The following is an 18,301-nucleotide window of genomic DNA, read 5'->3' as shown; positions in this document are numbered from 1 at the left end:
CCCAGCCACAGCAGGGAAGTTGCAGCTATGGGATTTTTCAGATCCCTTCCAAGCCAAACCACGCCACAACTCCATGATTCTGGGATTCTTCCCCTCCTCATCCTCTGGCAGAAAAAGAAACTTGGCCCCAAGTTCCACACTGCAGACCATGTCTTTTGGCAGCCTGCAACTGTGTCAACAGAGGATGAAAAGAGATGACGTTACTGACACAATTTCCCTTTTCTACTTGAAAATTAAATGCTCTGCTCCTGTCCACTCTGGCAAAATTGTCAGAAGAGGAAATTCTTCCCCATGAAATGCTTCATCTCATGCAAAGAAGAAAGAAGCCACAAGCCAACACGCTTCTTTATTGCTACATTCTTTTATTTGGTTACTTCTCTAATAGGAATTACTTTGGGGTGTGATTTGTTTGTTTCTCTCTCTCGTTCCTTGGGGTGCACGGCGGCTCCTCTGTCGGGTTTGTGGGGGCAACGGAGGAATGGCCTCGAGCTCCAGTGGCTCCGCAGCAGCAGCAGCAGAGGCAGCAGCAGCAGCAGCAGCATTAGCAGCGCTTCTCTCGATGGGTTTTCCGCTCGACTTTTCACTTGCTCCCCATCCCCTTCTCCCTCTCACACTCACTCTACTCCCGTCCCGTGCCATCCCGTCCCATCCCATGCCATCCATGTTCCGCCTCTCCCAGCCCGGCTGATGCCGTGTCCCGCAAGGCGCCCCTCGGCGGGGCCGCCCCATGCCTGCCCCTGCCCGGCCCGCTGTTGTTCCACCTCGGCCGGGGTCTCTCGGTCCTGGCTGTGGCGCCGCTGGAAGAGCCGCTCGCTCTGGTGCTGGCGGAGCAGCACGGTTTTTTGGCTGCACCTGGCGAGGGCCCTGGCCCCAAACGAAGCCCCTGCCGTGGTTCCGCCCGCAGCCGCCCTGCTGCCGCCTGGCTCCCGCCCCATGGCCAACAGCGTGGCCAGCAGCTTCCCTGCTCTGAGCTCCGCCGCTCACCAGCTCAGCTGCTGGCCCCAAGCCGCTGCAGCCCGGGGAGGCTCGGCAAGCAGCAGCGCGCCGGGCGGGCGTGTGCCCCGGGCAGAAGAGCGGGAGCGCGGTGCCGCCCTCACAGGCAGAGAGGCCTCCCCTAGAGCAGCTCTACCGGGAGGGCCTGCTGCTGGGCAGCGGCGGCTGCAGCAGCGTTTACTCCAGGACCCGGCTCGCCGACGGCGCCCCAGTAAGAGACAGGGCCAGCCCAGAGGGTGGCGGCCAGCAAGCGAGTGTCCCAGGAGAGCATCTCGGAGTGGGCGCGGCTGGTGAGTGAGCGGGGCCAGCGGGAGGAGCTGGCAGAGCATGCCGGGCAGGGCTGAGGCTCGGCTCGGCAGGGCAGCAGCTGGAACGCTGTGAGGGGAGTGAGTGTGGAGTGAGCGGGGACTGTGCAGCGCCCCTGGCCGGGCCATGGCGAGCCGCGGCGGGGCCGGGCAGGGGCTGCCCGAGGCATGGCGCAACATCGTCCCCACTGACGGCATCGCAGTCCCCCTGCAGCACAACGCCGCCCTTGTGCCCCTGTGGATGGTGTCACGGCCTGGCTTCTGCGGCGTCGTGCAGTTCCTGGACTGATTCAAGGTGCCCAAGGGCTTTGTGCTGGTCATGGAGCATCCGCAGCGCTGTCAGGACCTCTGGTACTTCCTGCAGGAGTGGCAGTTCCTGACGGAGCCCGTGGCACAGGGGCTGTTCCGCCAGGTGCTGGAGGCCGTGCAGCACTGCAGCAGCCTCAGTGTCCTGCACCGTGACATCAAGGCCGAGAACATCCTCGTCAACCTGGCCATGGGCGAGGCGAAGCTCATCGACTTCGGGTGCGGCACGATCCTCCAGGACACGTTCTACACCCAGATGTCAGGTGAGCTCAAAGCTGGCGCCCAGACGGGCAGCAGAGGTTCCCCCCTTGGCTGGCAGAGGGGCAAGAGGGAGGGAAGGAAGGAGGCGGAATCCATCTTCAGCCAGCTGCAGCCAAGTTGCTTTTTGGCAGGGCAGGGGCTGGCTGTTGTGCAACGGGAGCTGGCTGGGAGGGAGGGAGCAGCATGGGCCTGATGAGCTGCACCCGTGTCCCATAGGAACACTGGAGTACAGCCCACCGGAGTGGATCCTCTTTGGCTGCTACCATGGCCAGCCAGCCACCATCTGGTCCCTGGGCATCCTGCTCTATGAGCTGGTCTGCGGGCACCTTCCTTTCCACACCAACGAGGACATCATCTGGGGCCAGCTCTTCTTCCCGCCCCGGGTGTCTCAAGGTGGGGATGCACCTTCAAGGCACGAGGGGAAGAACAGGGCTGGGAGGGGTAGCTGGCACATAAGCATCCTGCTCTTGCAGCTGGTGAGGAGGCGGATCTCCTGGGCTGGAGGAGGTGGCACCAGTGCCTCTGTAGTGGTGTCCTCCACAAGAGAGGATTGATAGAAAGCTTTTGGCTGCAGCTCTGAGCACTCCTGGTGTTGCCTGGGCACTGTGGAATGTGGGAGAGCATGGACAGGAGCCTTGTCCCGCTGAGCGGTGGTTTCTGGTTTCTCTCCGCAGAGTGCCAGCACCTCATCAGGTGGTGTTTATGCATGGACCCCACAGACAGGCCATCACTGGAGGACTTTTTTGAGCATTCTTGGCTGCAGGAGCCCTGCCTGGCCCAGGAGACAGCAGAGATGCCTCCCTGTGCACAGTAGGATCCAGGAGCCAACAAGCAGCAGCGGCACGCGTCTCATGGCGCTGGAAGAAAACCCCGGAGCATTTCCCTGTGGCCGCGGCGCGGAGGAGAGAGCGCAGCCAAGGAGGTGCTTCTGCTGGTCCCCGTGAGCTGTGGAGGGAGTGGCTCCGTGCTGCCCGTCCCATTGGAGAAGTGGTGGCAGTGCGGTGAAGGTGCCACCACCTGGGACAGGGAAATATCCTCCTGCAGCTCAATGGCATCGTGATGTCCCCGCAAGCCGAGGCACAGCTGGCGCGTCCTTCTGGAGCACGACGTGGAGCTGGGAACACCATCCTGGAGCTGGCCGCTGGTGGGGCAGAGCCGATTGGCTTTGGCTGCGGCCCCTGCCTGAAGGACACGCTCTGCACCCCGATGGAATTAAGATGAGTCCCCAGCCGGCGCAGGGGCGGGGGGATGCTGGTGCTCCCAGGCACGGCAGGGCTTGGCCTGGCCACGCGCTGGAGGTTCCCCGCTCGGCGGCGCTGGGGAATATTAATTTTTCCAATGGCCGCCAAGGTGCTTTTTGGTGGGACAGGGGACAGATGTTGTGGAAGGGGAGCCGGCTCCTGGCCTTGCTGACAGCTTCTGCCAGCCAGCCTGGCACAGGCTGAGGCGGGGGCAACCAGCCTGACAAAAGCATCCATCCATGTGGATGGAGGGTGGCAGAAGGGGGGATGGGTTCTGAAGCCGTGCCCCAGCTGGTCTGCTCTGCAGGCCCTTGAGGAAGGGGTGCGTTTACAGGCAGGAAAGGTGGGGATTTTCCCCAGCCGTGGACAGGTTTAATTCTCACATGGAGTGGTCAGACCCTCCACAGGCCCGTGAAATGGTAACAGGCTTTGTGCTTTTTCTTGTTTCCAGGTTTGTTTTGAATTGACTTTCATGCCATTGTTCTTTGTTTTTCCCAGGAGGATTACACCTGGTGCCCAGACTGGATGGGGAATCGCCTGCAGCATCCGTGGAGCGCGTCCAGTGCCAGCGCTGCCCCAGGGGCCACGGTCTGCAGGGACAGCCCCTTCCAGAAGGACAAGGACCTGGTTTGGGATCGGCTCCTCTCCTGGCAGCAGCTCCCCAGAGGTGGGCACCCGGCTCCACAGCTCGGCTGGCAGAAGGACTCCGGGCAGACGGCAGCGGGCACACAGGCATCCCACTCCTGCAGCTGCTGAGGAGGTTGCTGTGCTCTATTAAGCAGAGGAGGTGGAACATGGCCTGCCCCGCTGCCCTTCTCTAAAAACAGAGAATGGGTCGGGAGGTTTGGGCTCTGAGCACAGCCAGCAGCCTGGCCCGGGCACAGGCCATGGCGGGACAGGGGGACTGAAGCCTGCTGCCACTGACCGTGTGTCCTGGTTTAGAGCAAATTTGGAAGAGAATTTCCAAAGTAGGGCCCCTCCAGTAAGCAAACCCACACAGCCCCTCCCCCCAACCGGTTTGGGAAGGATTCCTCGGAGAGGAGTGGAAAGAACCTGTTTATTTAATAGGCACAGCACCCCCCAGCACACAAAATGAACAATACCGGATGACACCGCTCTGAAAAAAGATGACAAATTCAGAAAGTCTCTCTTGGGGGGTGGTCACTCTGTTCTCAGTCTCTCCAGCACTGGGGCAGCTGCTGCAGGCCACAAGGTGCAAACTCTCAGTGTTCCCAGGTCCCAGTCCAGAGCAGGTTTGAAATGGTCAGAAAAAGGAAAGGAGAAACAGTCCAGGAAGAAATTGGACAGTTTAGCTAAACTAGCTAATGAGCAAAAGCAAGCAGAAGTGAAGCAAGCAAGAGGGAGAGAGAGCAAAGCGAAAAGCAAAAGCAGCAAAAGCAAAAGCTGCAGTCTCTGTGTCCCGCCAGGCTGATAAGAAAACCAAAACAAAACTTTCCCTCTTCAGAGCCGGTCTTAAAGTACAGAACATAATATCCAACATTAACAGAACACATGAATGGGGATACAAGCATCATAACGTCACCCTAGGACACCATGGCTCTCTGGTTTCTCTCCACAGGCTGCCAGCACCTCATGCCATGGGAATGGCACTGCTCGGCCTGCCAGGCTGGGAGGGTTGGAGGGTGACAGGTGTTCATTTGCTGTCAAAAATAAATTGGTTTTTTTTTGTCATCGTCATCATTGGAGTGTTTCATCCTTTTCCAAGCTTTTGGCCTCCTGTGATAAATGGATGTGATTTGTGCTAACTAAATTGTAATTATATCAATATTTTTGGAAAATAATTGGAAAGGTATATCTGATTAATGTTACGAAACAGATGGGTTTCTTTGTAGATGATACATGTGGGAAATAAGATACAGGAGACTGGACTTGGCCTTGATGAAAAAAAGTTAGGAAGACTCCCAGGTCAGAATTGGCATCAAGACAAAGTTAATACAACTCCAAGGACAGGATCAGCCTTGACATGAATAACATTGGAAAAATTCCAGACAGGGAGTCTAAAACAGTGCCAACCATCGAAACACATTCACTGTGTTGGCAGATCTGTACAGGTGTTCTCATCCTGCGTACATTGGATGTTATCCCATCCAAGCAGGCATTTTAACACAAGCAGCTATTTCACTAAGCTTAATTAACAACAGAAATAAAAACTGTATCTTTACAACAAAGTTACTTTTACACCACACATATAAAATCCACTTCAATATCTGTGAAAAGCCAATATTATATTATGTATCCATAACAATAAACCTCTCTCTGAGGGATGGTAGTCCCTAACAATAAACCTCTCACTGAGGGATGGTAGTAGTAATTAATTGTCAGCCCCATGGCCCAGTCCCAGTACTGGGAATTTTGCTCCCCTTACTGGGAATTCCTCTCCCCATAAGCTTTTTACCCCCATGTTTTTAAGGTCACTATTGTTATAGATATGTATTATAATATTGGCTTTTCTCAAATATTAAAATGGATTTTATATCTGTGGTGTTAAAGTCACTTTGTTATTGTCTTGGTTTGAAAAGCCAGGTGTCTGCTAAGGAAGGCAGGAGCCTCTCCTGGAATGGAAAATGCAAACCCCTCCTCCCTCTGTATTGTTATAGTTTTGCAATTAAGGGGCTCTCAGGCAAAGCTATGGGAATTACAGTTCTTTTTTTAGGAAAAATTAAAAATACAAATGCAGTAGTACAAAAAAAAAACAGAGTCAGAACAGGACCTGACACCCTGTTGGTCAGGGTGTTGGCAGCAGTCCCATTCAATGGTGGCTGCAGCCCTCCTGCAGTGACAGGTGTGGTTTGTTGGAGCAGTGATCCTGGAGAAGGGTGGAGTTTTCCTCTGGTGGGCAACTCACATACTGGGAGTGTCTGAGACCATTGGAATATGGAAACTAGTTTGGGAAAAAGTTTACTATGCATAAGGGTCTATGACTATGCAACAGGCTGATGTAAGGAAAAGGTATTGAAGGGCTATCCCCGAAGATAACAGGGGGACTTGGTTCAGTGCCAAGATGCACCCGGCCGTAATAGCCTTTGCTCTGTGGTCCTTGTCTCCTCTCGTCCTTTATTAAACTCTAAATCTTCACGGGAGAGTGAACGTGGTTTTTCACAGCCCCGAGCAGAGAGCTCTGCCCGGGGGCTCCGGGCAAAGGCGGCGGCGCTCGGCAGCGGCCCCAGCCCGCCCAGCCCTGGGAATTGCCCCGCACCGGGACAAAATCCTGCCCCGAAGGAGCCCTTGGAACGCCCGCCCGCGGCTCCTCCGTGCCCCAAAGCTGCCGGCGCTGCCCCTGGTGCTGCCGCAGCTGCAGCTCTGGAGCAGGGAGGCTCTGCGGGACCCCCGGGCTGGGCCCCCTCCCAGCCGTGCCCGCCCCGGGGCTGATGCTCGGCCGGGCTCTCTCGCTGCTCCGGCTCCCGCACAGCCCCGCTGTGAGCGGGCACCGAGCGCCCGGCGCCGCAGGGCCCCGAGCCCCTGCCGGGCCCAGGGTCAGTGTCCATCGCCGGCCCCTGGCCGGGGCTCCGGCCACTGCCTGGCCCCGGCACAACCTGCAGCTCCCAGCGCAGCTCCCTCCAGCCGGGCACTGCGGGCTCTCGCCGGGCACAACATTCCCTTCATGGCATCTCGGTTATCTCTGCTCACATCTGCACAACCAGCTGCTGCTGAGGCAATCCCAGCTCCCACTGAAGGCTTCCCACCCAAAATGCTGCCTTCAGCTCTCACACACCATTAAGAAATCCAAGAGCAAAGCTGAAATCTGATTAGAGAATCTTGCAAAGTCACATCCGAGAACATTTTGTTATAAAATCCCAAATGTTAACAGAAGCTGTGAAAGTCAACAATGATAGAAAACAAGCTTCCAACACTGGGACTAGAAGAGCTCAGGCAATCCATTTGAATGGAGGGAGCCCTCTCTTTCTGACATGTGAGCAATGCCATGGAATTTCCCAAATCAGGGAAACAGGGAGCCCTGGCAGCAGCAGCTTCACACACAGCAATGACACAGAACAGGGCAGGGCAAGAGGCTGACAAAATTATAACTTCTACTTGCAATGAAGAACCTTTGTGTCCAGTTCTACTCTAGCCACTATTAATATAGAGTCAAAAAGACTAAAAATACTAGTAATAATAAGAACTGTACTATTAATAGCAAAAAAAAAAGAGATAGTGGAAATAATAAGAATTAATAAAATCCCTGCCATACTTATACTAGGTTTGCATGGCCAGGTTTTGGTGAGGAACTTTAGGAGCACCTTCTGTGAGAGGCTGCTGGAAGCAGCTGCTCCTCTGTGTCCCACAGAGTCAAATCCAGCCAGCTCCAGGATGGACCAGCTGCCGGCCAAGGCTGTGCCAGTTAGAAATGGTGGTAACACCTTGGGAAAAGAGATTTAAGAAAATGGGTGATTGTGTAGTTGTAACTGTGAGGCAGGGAAGAGCAGGGTGAGAACATGTGAGAGGAACAACTCTGCACACCCCAGGGCAGGGCAGAGCAGGGCAGGGCAGGAGGAGGGGCAGGAGCTGTTCCAGGGGCTGGAGCTGATTGCCCTGAGATTCCCTGGGGCAGCCCCTGGTGAGGCAGCTGGGCCCCTGCAGCCCATGGAGGGCCCGGAGAGCAGAGATGCACCTGCAGCGCCTGGAGGAGCCCGTGCTGGAGCAGGGGGTGCCTGAGCAGGGGCTGGGACCCCATGAGAAACCTGTGCTGGAGCAGGGACCTGGCAGGACTTGTGAGCCCATGGGAGAGTGAGGCAGCTGCAGCAGTTTGTGAAGAGCTGCTGTCTGTGAGATGAACTCACCCTGGAGAAGTTCATGGAGAAGTGTTTCGGGGAGGGACCCCATGGTGCAGCAGGGGAACGACTCCTCTCCCCGAGCAGCAGAGAAACAAGGGGTGATGAACTGAGCAGAGCCCCCAGTGCCTGTCTCCCTGCACCACTGGGGGAGGAGGCAGGGATGGGCAGAAGGTGCTTTTGAAGCTTTATTTTACTTCTCACTATCCTGCCCTGATCTGGATAGAAATAAATTCAATTAATATCTGCAATTTCAAAAATGTTTTGCCCATGATGGCATTTGCTGAGTTATCTGTCCCAGTCCTTAACTCAAGCCATGAAGCCTTCATTCTGTTTTCTATTTTTCTCTCTCCTGCCCATCTCTGGAGGGGAGTGGGACAGCAGCCATGGTGGGTGCCTGGCATCCAGGCAGGGTGAAGAGACAACACTTCCTTTCCTTCATTCTTTCCTTCTTTGCAGAGGTCACAGTGAAGAGGTTGAGGGGGCTTTGAGGGAGGGAGTGGAGGTGGCGGGGAGTAGCGGGGACAGGAGGCACAGGGCTGTGGCACAGGCACCCGAGGGGCCCATGCAGCTGGCAGGGGCAAGGCCTGTCCCCCTGGGCCAGCAGCAGCCCCGTGCCCTGCCCAAGGCGCTGCCGGCAGGGGCTGGGCCCCAGAGGCAGGGGCAGAGCCCAGCCCCAGGGGCAGCGTTTGTGCCCCGAGCCCATCCCAGCCCAGCCTGCCCCGAGTGCGCAGAGAGCGCTGGCACGGCTGCCCTGGACAGCGTGACCTGCTGGGGACACTGAGAGCTGCCCCGCTGTGACCCTGCCCTGGGCACTGCACAGGCACCAACCCAACCCCAGCCAGCAGCACCCCTGGGCATGGCCCAGGCACTGGAGAGCATCACAGCCAGCCCTGCTGCTGCTGGGGATGCCCCAGGCACCAGAGGCCATCCCAGCCCTGCTGCTGGGGATGTCCCAGGCACCAGAGCCCATCCCAGCCCCGCTGCTGCTGGGCATGTCCCAGGCACCAGAGCCCATCCCAGCCCCGCTGCTGCCGGGCATGTCCCAGGCACCAGAGCCCATCCCAGCCCTGCTGCTTGTGATGTCCCAGGCCCTACGAGTGTTCCAGGTGTGGGACGAGCTCCTCAAATGGCTCAGCCTTGACCCAACACCAACAGAGGCACCACCAAGGGCAGCCCTGGGAGTGCCCCCAGTGTGGGAAGAGCTCCGTGCACTGCTCCAGCTCCATCCCCCACGGGAGGATCCGCGCTGGATGATCACCAGTGACCCCGGTGGGCAGAGCCCCAGTGATCTGTGGTGCTGGTGATCCCTGTTGAGAAGACACCTGGCTGGGGGCTCCATATCCTCCTGGCTTCCCACCCCATGGCCTGGATTTTCTTTTCATTTCTCTTTGCCCTTCCAAACCCCTTAAAAGCAGGGTAAAAATAAAGATGTTGAGCTAAGACAAGGATGGGGACATGGGGGGTCTTGCAGGGGATGTGGGGGATGCAGGGTGTGAGGGACTTGAGGGTTCCTGGGAGAGACTTGGGGCTTGCTCAGGGCTTTGGGGACACCAGGCTGAGCGGCTCCAGTTGCACTGGGAGACCCTGGAGGAGGTTCTGGGGCAGCTGATCAAGGACCCCCTGCCCTGGAACTGTCCCCATGTGCCCCCATCCCAATGCCTCGCGTCCCCTGTAGCGGCTGCCCCATTCCCACTGTCACTCCCCTTTCCCCGGCCCGTTCCCATGTCCCCCCTATCCCGTTCCCGTCCTGCTCCCATCCCAGTCCGGATCCCATTCCCTGTCCCTGTCCTGTATTCCTGATCCCTGTACCATATTTCCAGTGCCATTCCTGGTCCCTGTCCCCATCCCCTATCCCCATTCCCTGTCCCCATTCCCGGTCCCCCCTCATCGGACGCCGCCAACATCGCTCCGGTCCCGCCGGCCCTCACGTGACTGAGGAAACCCCGCGCTGCTCCCACCCACCAATCCCAGCGTGCGATCTCTCCTGTATTTGCATAACCACGCCCTTTGGCCTGGCCCCCGCCCCCCGCCGGCTGCAGCCGCGTCCGGGCACTGTTTGCTCCCAGCTCCCTCCCAGTGCTCCCAGTAAGAGCGGGACTGGCAGGAAGAGCGCTCCTAATTCCTTCACGGTGCTCTCACCATCGTTTCCAGTGCTCCCAGTAAGAGCGGCACTGGCAGGGAGAGCGCTCCCAGTTCCTGCCCGGTGCTCTCACCATCGTTCCCAGTGCTCCCAGTATCGCTCCCAGTGCCGGGCGGGGCGGGGCCGCTTTGGAACCCCCCCAGGGCAGAGTGCAGCTGCTTTTGGGTGCCGGCACTGTCCGGGCCGGGCTGGGAGCGGAGATGGAGCGGGAGGGAGAGGAGGGAGAGAAGACGGGGAAAAGGAAAGGGAAAGGGAGGATCGAGAGGAAAGGAGGAGCAGGAGGAGGAGGAGTAGGAGGAGGAGGAGGGACAGAGGAGGAGCAGGAGGAGGAGGAGTAGGAAGAGGAGGGACAGAGGAGGAGCAGCACCAACCCCACGCGGTTCCCCCGCTCGGGCCGGGCTCCCCCTGCATCGCCCCCCCGGAACCGCAGGTGAGCGGGGAGCTCGCCCCAGATCCATCGGGCGGTCTCCCGCAGGGTGGCTTGGCAGGGCAGGGATCTTGCAGGACCCCAAAGCCGGCCCGGAAATGGCCCTGGAGGGATCTTGGGGTGTCCCACGTGGCGAATGCCTGGTACCGGCAGGCAGAGGAGAGATGTTGGATTTGGGGATCCCCGGGGGAGCTGGAGGGGAACGTGGGAGCCCTGGAGTGGGGAGAGCGCAGAGCGGCAATCCCAGAGCCGGGGGATGCCCAGCAGCCTGGAGGGATGGGGGAGGCTGGGGATGAGCAGGGTCCGGGCCCCCGAGCCTGGCAGGAACAGTGACTTCTCCAGCTGCACTTGGGCAGTGGGACTTTTAAACCCAACATGCTGATCCCTTGTTTTTCCCCAAACCAGGATTCCCACACCTTGGCCAGATGGAGCAGGAGACTGCGAGGAAGAGGAAGATGGCCCAGGAGCCCCAGTCAGGTGAGGAGGAAGTCAGTGCCCCTTTCCCCTCTCTCCTGCTCCATCTCCCAGCCCAGCACAGCCCCCAGCTGCAGGACAACCCTGCTGCCAACCCCGTCCTGCCGGGGATGCATTGGGGGGATCTCCTTCCCCTTCCCTCTGGCACGGAGGCAAATCCCATCCTCTCCTTGTCCTTCCTCCCCCAGGGAAGAAGCTGAGGATGGAGACCAGGGAGGAAAAATCCCCACAGCAGAACCTCATGGAAGAGGCCATTTTGAGTGACTCCGCAGCACAGGAATCCAATGGAGAGAAAAAACCCTGGAGATCCCACAGGATGAGGGGCTGCAAATCCAGGCAAGGGTGCTCTGAGGAGGAAAGACCCACCCTGAGCCAGGAAGGTGGACAGAGCTTCAGCCAGAGCTCAAAGTTGGTGGTCCATGAGCAGCTTCATGATGGGGAGAAGCCCCACAAGTGCTTGGAGTGTGGGAAGAGCTTCAGGCAGAGCAGCACCCTGATCAGCCACCAGATGATCCACACTGGGGAATGGGCCTATGAGTGTGGGGAGTGTGGGAAGGGCTTCAGCTGCAGCTCCGCCCTCGTCACCCACCAACGCATCCACACTGGGGAGAGGCCCTACGAGTGTCCCCAGTGTCAGAAGAGGTTTCGGACCGGCTCCGATCTCATCAAGCACCAGCGGACTCACACCGAGGAGAGGCCTTTCCGCTGCCCTGACTGTGGGAAGGGCTTCAAGCACAACTTCACCCTCATCACCCACCAGCGCATCCACACTGGGGAATGGGCCTACGAGTGCCCCACCTGTGGGAAGGGCTTCAACTGCAGCTCAGAACTCATCAGGCACCAATGCATCCACACCAGGGACAGGCCCTATGAGTGTCCCCAGTGTGGGAAGAGGTTTCAGACCAGCTCCAGTCTCCTCCTGCATGAGCGGATTCACAGATGAGAGGCCCTTCCGCTGCCCCCACTGTGGGAAGGGCTTCAAGCACAACTCCACCCTCATGAGGCACCGGCGCATCCACACAGGGGAAAGGCCCTATGAGTGTCTCCAGTGTGGGAAGAAGTTTCGGACCAGCTCCAGTCTCCTCCGCCACCAGCGCATTCACTCAGAGGAGAGGCCCTTCCTCTGCCCCGACTGCGGGAAGGGCTTCAAGCGCAACTCCCACCTCATCAGGCACCAGCGCATCCACACCGGGGAGAGGCCCTACGAGTGTCCCACCTGTGGGAAGAGCTTCACCAGCAGCTCTCACTTGACCAGACACCAACGGAGGCACCGGTAAGGGAAGTCCTGCACATGCCCCAGCTGCAGGAAGAGCTTTGTGCACTACTCCAACTCCATCCCCCATGGGAGGACCCACATTGGTCAGAGCCCTGGTCACCCACATTCTTTCTGATACACAGTGGGAAGTGATTTGTGTTCCTTTGCCTCTCATTATCTTTTGATTTATCTCCCTCCCTTCAAAACACAGAAAATTGGGATAAAAATCGACCCAATTCATCAAAGGCATCTAAAGCTTTGCATTTTACTTGTGTTCTGAAGGAAACTTGGATTCTCGGAGATATCTGGAAGGATATGGGGGGGTTTTGGGGGTATTTGGTTTGGTTGTCTTTATTTCTTGGCACTCCAAAAGATGAGAGGGATTGATCTGTCAGCTCAAAACCGCTCAATGCCACTGAAAACTACTCCATCCCACGCCAAAATTCCTTGATTCCACAGCCCCTCAGGGTGAAATGGGGTTGGAAGGAGATTGGGCGAAGTGGGATGCAAATCAGGAGGGGTGAGATGAGCATTGGATGGGACAGGATGGGTGGGATGGGGTTTGGGAGGTGTGAAATGGGGGAAGTACAGCTTGGGAAAGGGGTCTTGATGTCCAGGAGGGGTGGGATGGGTTGGGGTTGGGACTGGGAATGTGGGTTGGGGTCTGGAATGAGATGGCCAAAGTTTGGGGATGATGAAGGGAGGGGAAGCCCATTACTGAGTGAGTTTTTGGATATTCCATGTTCATGAAGAGATTTTGAGGTGTCTCATGTTTCTGAGGTGGTTTTGGGGCACTCCCCAGCTCTTGAGTGTCACCCTGAGTTTTTAAGATTCTCTAAGCCTTCTGATGTTGACATTCTTGTAGTGAATTTTCTCACACACTTTCTGTAAATAACTTATTGTTTTGCATTCCTCTATGGAGGAGGAGAGAGTTGATGGACTGTTGGTTTAACCAGTGGCATTGGAGAGGTGCCACTGTCACCCTCCAATCCACTGTCACTTTTGGAAAACTATAAATGTTGGAGTCAGAAAATAAACGGCCTTTTTCTCTCGTTCACCTTGAGAACGGTGTGAGCGTGTGTTCCTTTGTGTCCTATAGCGACATTTGGTGACCCTGACGTGTGTATTGCAGCAGATTGCGGTGAGGTTTTCCCCCCCCCCTCTCTTTGGTGCTTTGCCTGCGGTTCTTGGGGTAATGGCGAGCGCTGTGGGTTTTGAGGAGGATCTCCTCCTTTTGGATCTTTGGAGGGGGGTCCTGGAGTGGAAACAGATTTCTGTTTCCTGGGATGACTTTGAGAGGTTGTTTCTGTGGGCCCGGGAGCGAGGGTTTCTTTCGGGTCCTGAGAGGGTGTTCTCCAGGGAGGAGTGGTCTCGTGTGGGGACCCGCCTCATGGAGGCCCTTTTTGACGATTGCACGCTAGATGCGGGACCGCTGCTGGTGCAGTGGAAGAAATGTGTGGAGCTTTGGGAGGGGTCTGGCTCTTGTACCCCTCGGAGCTCCCAGGGAAGCTCTTCTGCCTCGGACGTGGAGGAGGGGGAGTTTGAATTTTTGTCCGATGTGGAGTCCCCCTCCCCGCCTCCGGACGGTGTGCTGGGGGGCGGAGCCCCGTGGGTTTCTGCGGGCTCTGTGGATTCGGCGGGCCGTCCTCGTCCTGCTTCGCCCGGCATGGGCGGTGGGGTGGGGGACGGGTTGCCTTTTCTTTGTGCCTTTCCGGTTCTTGAGGGCCAGCCTCCGCCTCGGCTTGAGTCTGGTTCGGTGACGACCTGGTGTCCGAATTGCGGTGTTTCCACGAAGTTCCCCCTGGCCACGGCGGGGGCGGGGTCGCCCACCTCCGGGCCGGGCTCATCGGCGGGGGGGGCGACTTCGCCCGTCCCTGGACCTGCGCAGCCTGCTGGGCATGCGCAGTCGGTGGAAGCACCCGGGGGCGGGATGTCACCTGCCCCTGGGCCGGCGCAGCCCGCTGGGCGTGTGCAGTCGGTGGACGCAGCCGGGGGCGGGGCGTCGGTCGGCGGTCTGTCCGGCCCCGCTCTGGTGGGCGGGCAGCCCGCCCCTCTCTGCTCGGTGGGGGCGGTACCCGCTGGGCAGTCTTGTGGTTTGGGACGGACCCTCATGGGGGGCTTGCCGGGCTCCCTGGTGCCATCCCGCAGCGACGCAGCTGTGCGGACTGCGTCTCTTTCGGCGTCCCGTTCCTCCCCTGTGTCGGGGGCCGGGGGCCCCGCGCCGGTCTCGTCCCGGCCCGCGCCGGATTTGCGGGCCGGGACGGTACCTGCGTCCACCGGGGCGCCCCCTGCTGGAGCTGTAACACGACAGGGCGCTGGGGTGTTTACCTTTAGCGCACCTGTTGACACGGCCAGCGGGAGGCCGGTGGGTGCCTGGGGCCACAGCACTTCCTCGTCGAATTTGTGGACGCTTCCTGCCTGTCAGGTGACCGTGCGTCCCAGGCATCCCGAACGTTTTTGGCCAGAGGCGAAAATCAAGACTGACAAGATGAATGAGCCTGTTTCCTCGCGGCACCTGCAGGGTCGCGGGGCGGGCTCTTTTGGCTCTGCCGGTGCTGCGGGGGGCCCAGGGCCGAGTGGTGTTGGCCTGGCTCCCAGGCGACTTTCGTCTTTTGCCCCTGTTGGGCCTGAGGACCAGGGAGCGTCAGGTGCGGTGGCTTTGCCAGGGGATCCTCAGGTTTTCCCTGTGCTCAGGGGTGTTGCTCATAACACCTATGAACCCCTTTCGTATAAGCTGGAGAAGGAGCTCCGTGAGGCAGTTGCTCAGCATGGTTTGGGGTCCGCTGAGGTTATGCGGACTCTCCGGAGGGTTGATTCAGACAGGCTCACGCCTTACGATCTCCGTCGTGTGGCACGTTCTCTTTTTGACCCTGTGCAGTATGGTGTTTTTGAGACCAAGTGGGCTCGGTTGGCGGCCCACGCGGTGTTGCGGAATGCTACGCTGGGTCCGCAGGACCCCAGGCGTTTGGTTGTCGCTGACATGCTGCTGGGAACAGGGCCTTATGAGAATGTTCAAGGGCAGGTTGGATTTGATCCCCTTGTGCTTAAACAATGCCACTCGCTGGGCATGGCTGCAATTGTTCAGACCCTGGAAATGGCTGCTCCGAGGCAGCCGTTCCCGACCATTGTCCAGGGGGATGACGAGCCTTTCATGACGTTTGCAGAAAGGCTGATTGCATCTGTGGAGAGGCAGGTGCCTGATCCTGTGGCAAGGAGCGTTACGATTACGAACCTTATCAAGTGCAATTGCAATGCTGCTTGTAGGAAAGTCATAGTGGCTCTGCCTGGTGATCCTACTGTCTCTGAGATGGCGGAGGCCTGTGCGGACATTGTCCCCCAGGATCGGAAGTTGGCTGCCGTGGCTGCCACTGTGCAGCCGGTTTGGGCGGCGCCGCAGGGCAAGCGGCCGCAGCGGGGGAGTGCACAGGCTGGCAAGAAGCAGGGGAAGAAAGTGCAGAAGGTGAAGTTCCCCATGTTCTTGTGTGGTCGGTGTGGTAGGCCGAATCATATGTCTGATGTGTGCAAGGCGACTGTTCATGCTAATGGCCAAGCTTTGCCAGGCTCGGGAAACGGCAAGCGGAGCGCGCAGGGGGGACGCGTGCGGACACAAGCTTCTCTCCAGACCCCGGTGCCGATGGAGGTCTCCTTTGCCGGCTTGCAGCCAGCACCCGTGGATCAGCAGGAGTGGATGTCTGCACCGCAGCAACAGTTGTGTTAGAGTCTTCTCAGATATGCAAGGTTCCCCTGGATGCCTTTGGTCCCTTGGGTGGGGGCATGAGTGCTCTCCTTATGGGGAGGTCTAGTGCCACCCTTCAGGGCATCATTGTGCACCTGGGGCTCATCGATGCAGATTTCACGGGGCAGATTTGTGCCATGGTCTCCACACCCACCCCCCCGTGACAATCCCGAAAGGGACGCGGCTTGCTCAACTTGTGCCTTTCAAGTCCTCTGTTTGCAGGTCAGCTGATCAGTCGTGTGGAGCTGGTGGTTTTGGCTCCACTGGGCCACCTCAAGTTCACTGGACTGCTGTCCTGACCAAGGACCGTCCCGAGATGCTGTGCACCCTGTCTGTTCCTGGTGCAACGCCGCCAGAAGTCCGCGTCCGTGGGCTTCTCGACAGCGGTGCGGATGTCACGGTTCTCTCCCTTGTGACCTGGCCCTCAGAGTGGCCCTTGGATCCGGTGGGGACATCTGTCGCTGGCCTGGGAGGGACGGCGCAATGTTATGTGAGCCAACGGCCTGTGTTGGTCACGAACCCAGAGGGACAGGTGGCCTGGGTTAGGCCTCATGTTACTTCTACTCCTGCCAACCTTTGGGGGAGGGATGTTCTGTCTGCTTGGGGGGTGCGCATTGGGACGGATTTTTGATGGGGGCCACTGCAGTGAAGGGCGCAGAGTGTCCGACGCCTCCTATACGGTGGCTGGTTGACAAACCTGTATGGGAAAAGCAGTGGCCCCTCCCTCAAGAGAAGTTGAATGCCCTTCGGAATCTGGTGCAGGAGCAGTTGGACCAGGGTCATCTGGAGCCTTCCACCAGCCCCTGGAACACCCCTGTCTTCTGCATCAAAAAGAAGTCTGGGAAATGGAGGTTGTTGCAAGACCTCCGAAAGGTTAATGCCGTGATGGAAAGCATGGGAACATTGCAGGCGGGCATGCCATCGCCTACCATGCTTCCTGCAGACTGGCCAGTCCTCATTGTGGATCTGAAGGATTGTTTCTTTACAATTCCTTTGCATCCCGATGACAGACCGAAGTTTGCCTTCTCAGTGGCAGCAATTAACGAGGCTGAGCCTGCACAGAGGTATCAATGGAGGACATTGCCTCAGGGCATGCGCAATTCTCCGGCCATATGCCAGTGGTATGTGGCCCGTGCCTTGTCTGGAGTTCGCAGGCAGTTTCCTGATGCACGTCTGTATCATTATATGGACGACATTTTGGTGGCCGCGTCCACCCAGGATGAGCTGCTGAGGATTCAGCCTCGGTTGCTTGATGCTTTGCATGCTCAGGGACTGCAGGTGGCTCCGGAGAAGGTCCAACAGCAACCACCTTGGAAGTATTTGGGGGTCAAAATTCTGGAACGGACCATCCGTCACCAGGAGGTGCAATTTGTGCATCCTGTGAGGACACTGAATGATGTTCAGAAATTGGTGGGTGTCATCACTTGGTTGCGTCCATATTTGGGAGTAACCGATGCGCAGCTGTCTCCTCTGTATGATTTGTTGAAAGGAGACGGTGATCTAAAATCACCTCGCACACTGACCCCTGAGGCGCATAAGGCGTTGGAGGTGGTTCAGCGAGCTGTTTCGGCTTGCCAAGTTTATCGCATTGATCCCTCCGTTGATGTCACTGTGTTCGTCACCACTCCAGATTCGTATCCCACAGGTATCATTGGCCAGTGGAGTGACAATTGGTCTGATTCTTTGCACATTTTGGAATGGGTTTTCCTGCCCCATCAGCCGCAGAAGACGGCAACTGCGTTGTTTGAATTGATCGCTCGCTTGATAATCAAATGCCGGCAACGGTGTTTGCAATTGATGGGTGCGGATCCCGCAAAGATCATACTCCCGGTGCAACGGGAGGATTTTGACTGGAGCTTTGCAAACAGTGTGTCCCTGCAGAGTGCTCTGGAAAATTTCTCCGGGCAGATCACTTATCATCTGCCCAGCCATAGGCTACTGCATATGGCAAAATCCACAAAAATCTCTTTGCGGCCCAAAAATAGCCAGGAACCCGTGCAAGGACCCACTGTCTTCACTGATGGTTCAGGGAGGACTGGGAAGGCCATTGTTACCTGGAGGGATGGATCTGAGTGGCAGGTTCTGGAAGGCCGCCAGGATGGGTCAGCCCAGTTGGTTGAACTGAGGGCTGCTGTCATGGCATTTGAAAGATTCTCTCAGGAGCCTTTCAACTTGGTCACGGATTCCGCCTATGTGGCTGATATCGCACAGCGGTTGGGTCATTCGGTCTTGAAGGAGGTCAGTAATCCTGCCTTGTTTCACTTACTGAAGACCTTGTGGTGTGCCATTCAGGCCCGGGTTCATCCATTCTATATTCTGCATGTGAGGAGTCACACCACTTTGCCGGGCTTTATAGTGGAAGGTAACGCG

General features: G+C 57.8%; 1 protein-coding gene and 1 pseudogene across 1 annotated transcript; both read left to right on the top strand.

Annotated features, from left to right (window-relative positions):
- The first annotated feature begins 1,425 nt into the window (after nucleotides 1-1,425).
- Nucleotides 1,426-2,679, top strand: LOC118701394 (serine/threonine-protein kinase pim-1-like; annotated as a pseudogene).
- Nucleotides 2,680-8,936: 6,257 nt separating this feature from the next.
- On the top strand, nucleotides 8,937-12,217 carry LOC118701393 (zinc finger protein 773-like). Its single transcript, XM_036406008.1, has 3 exons — nucleotides 8,937-9,005; nucleotides 11,572-11,740; nucleotides 11,880-12,217. Exons 1-3 carry the CDS (start codon nucleotides 8,937-8,939, stop codon nucleotides 12,215-12,217), a joined length of 576 nt encoding a protein of 191 aa, XP_036261901.1.
- Nucleotides 12,218-18,301: the final 6,084 nt, after the last annotated feature.

Source organism: Molothrus ater, unplaced genomic scaffold, assembly GCF_012460135.2.
Source record: "Molothrus ater isolate BHLD 08-10-18 breed brown headed cowbird unplaced genomic scaffold, BPBGC_Mater_1.1 matUn_MA629, whole genome shotgun sequence".
Classification (NCBI taxonomy): Eukaryota; Metazoa; Chordata; class Aves; order Passeriformes; family Icteridae; genus Molothrus; species Molothrus ater.
This window is presented reverse-complemented; position numbering and strand designations above follow the sequence as displayed.

Excerpts from the sequence above, each read along its gene's own strand:
- LOC118701393 (XM_036406008.1), top strand. The coding sequence starts at position 8,937 with ATGTCCCAGGCACCAGAGCCCATCCCAGCCCTGCTGCTTGTGATGTCC. Across the intron at positions 9,006-11,571 it reads AGGCCCTACGAGTGTTCCAG|TGTCAGAAGAGGTTTCGGAC; the intron begins GTGTGGGACGAG and ends GAGTGTCCCCAG. Across the intron at positions 11,741-11,879 it reads GGCCTACGAGTGCCCCACCT|ATGAGAGGCCCTTCCGCTGC; the intron begins GTGGGAAGGGCT and ends GCGGATTCACAG.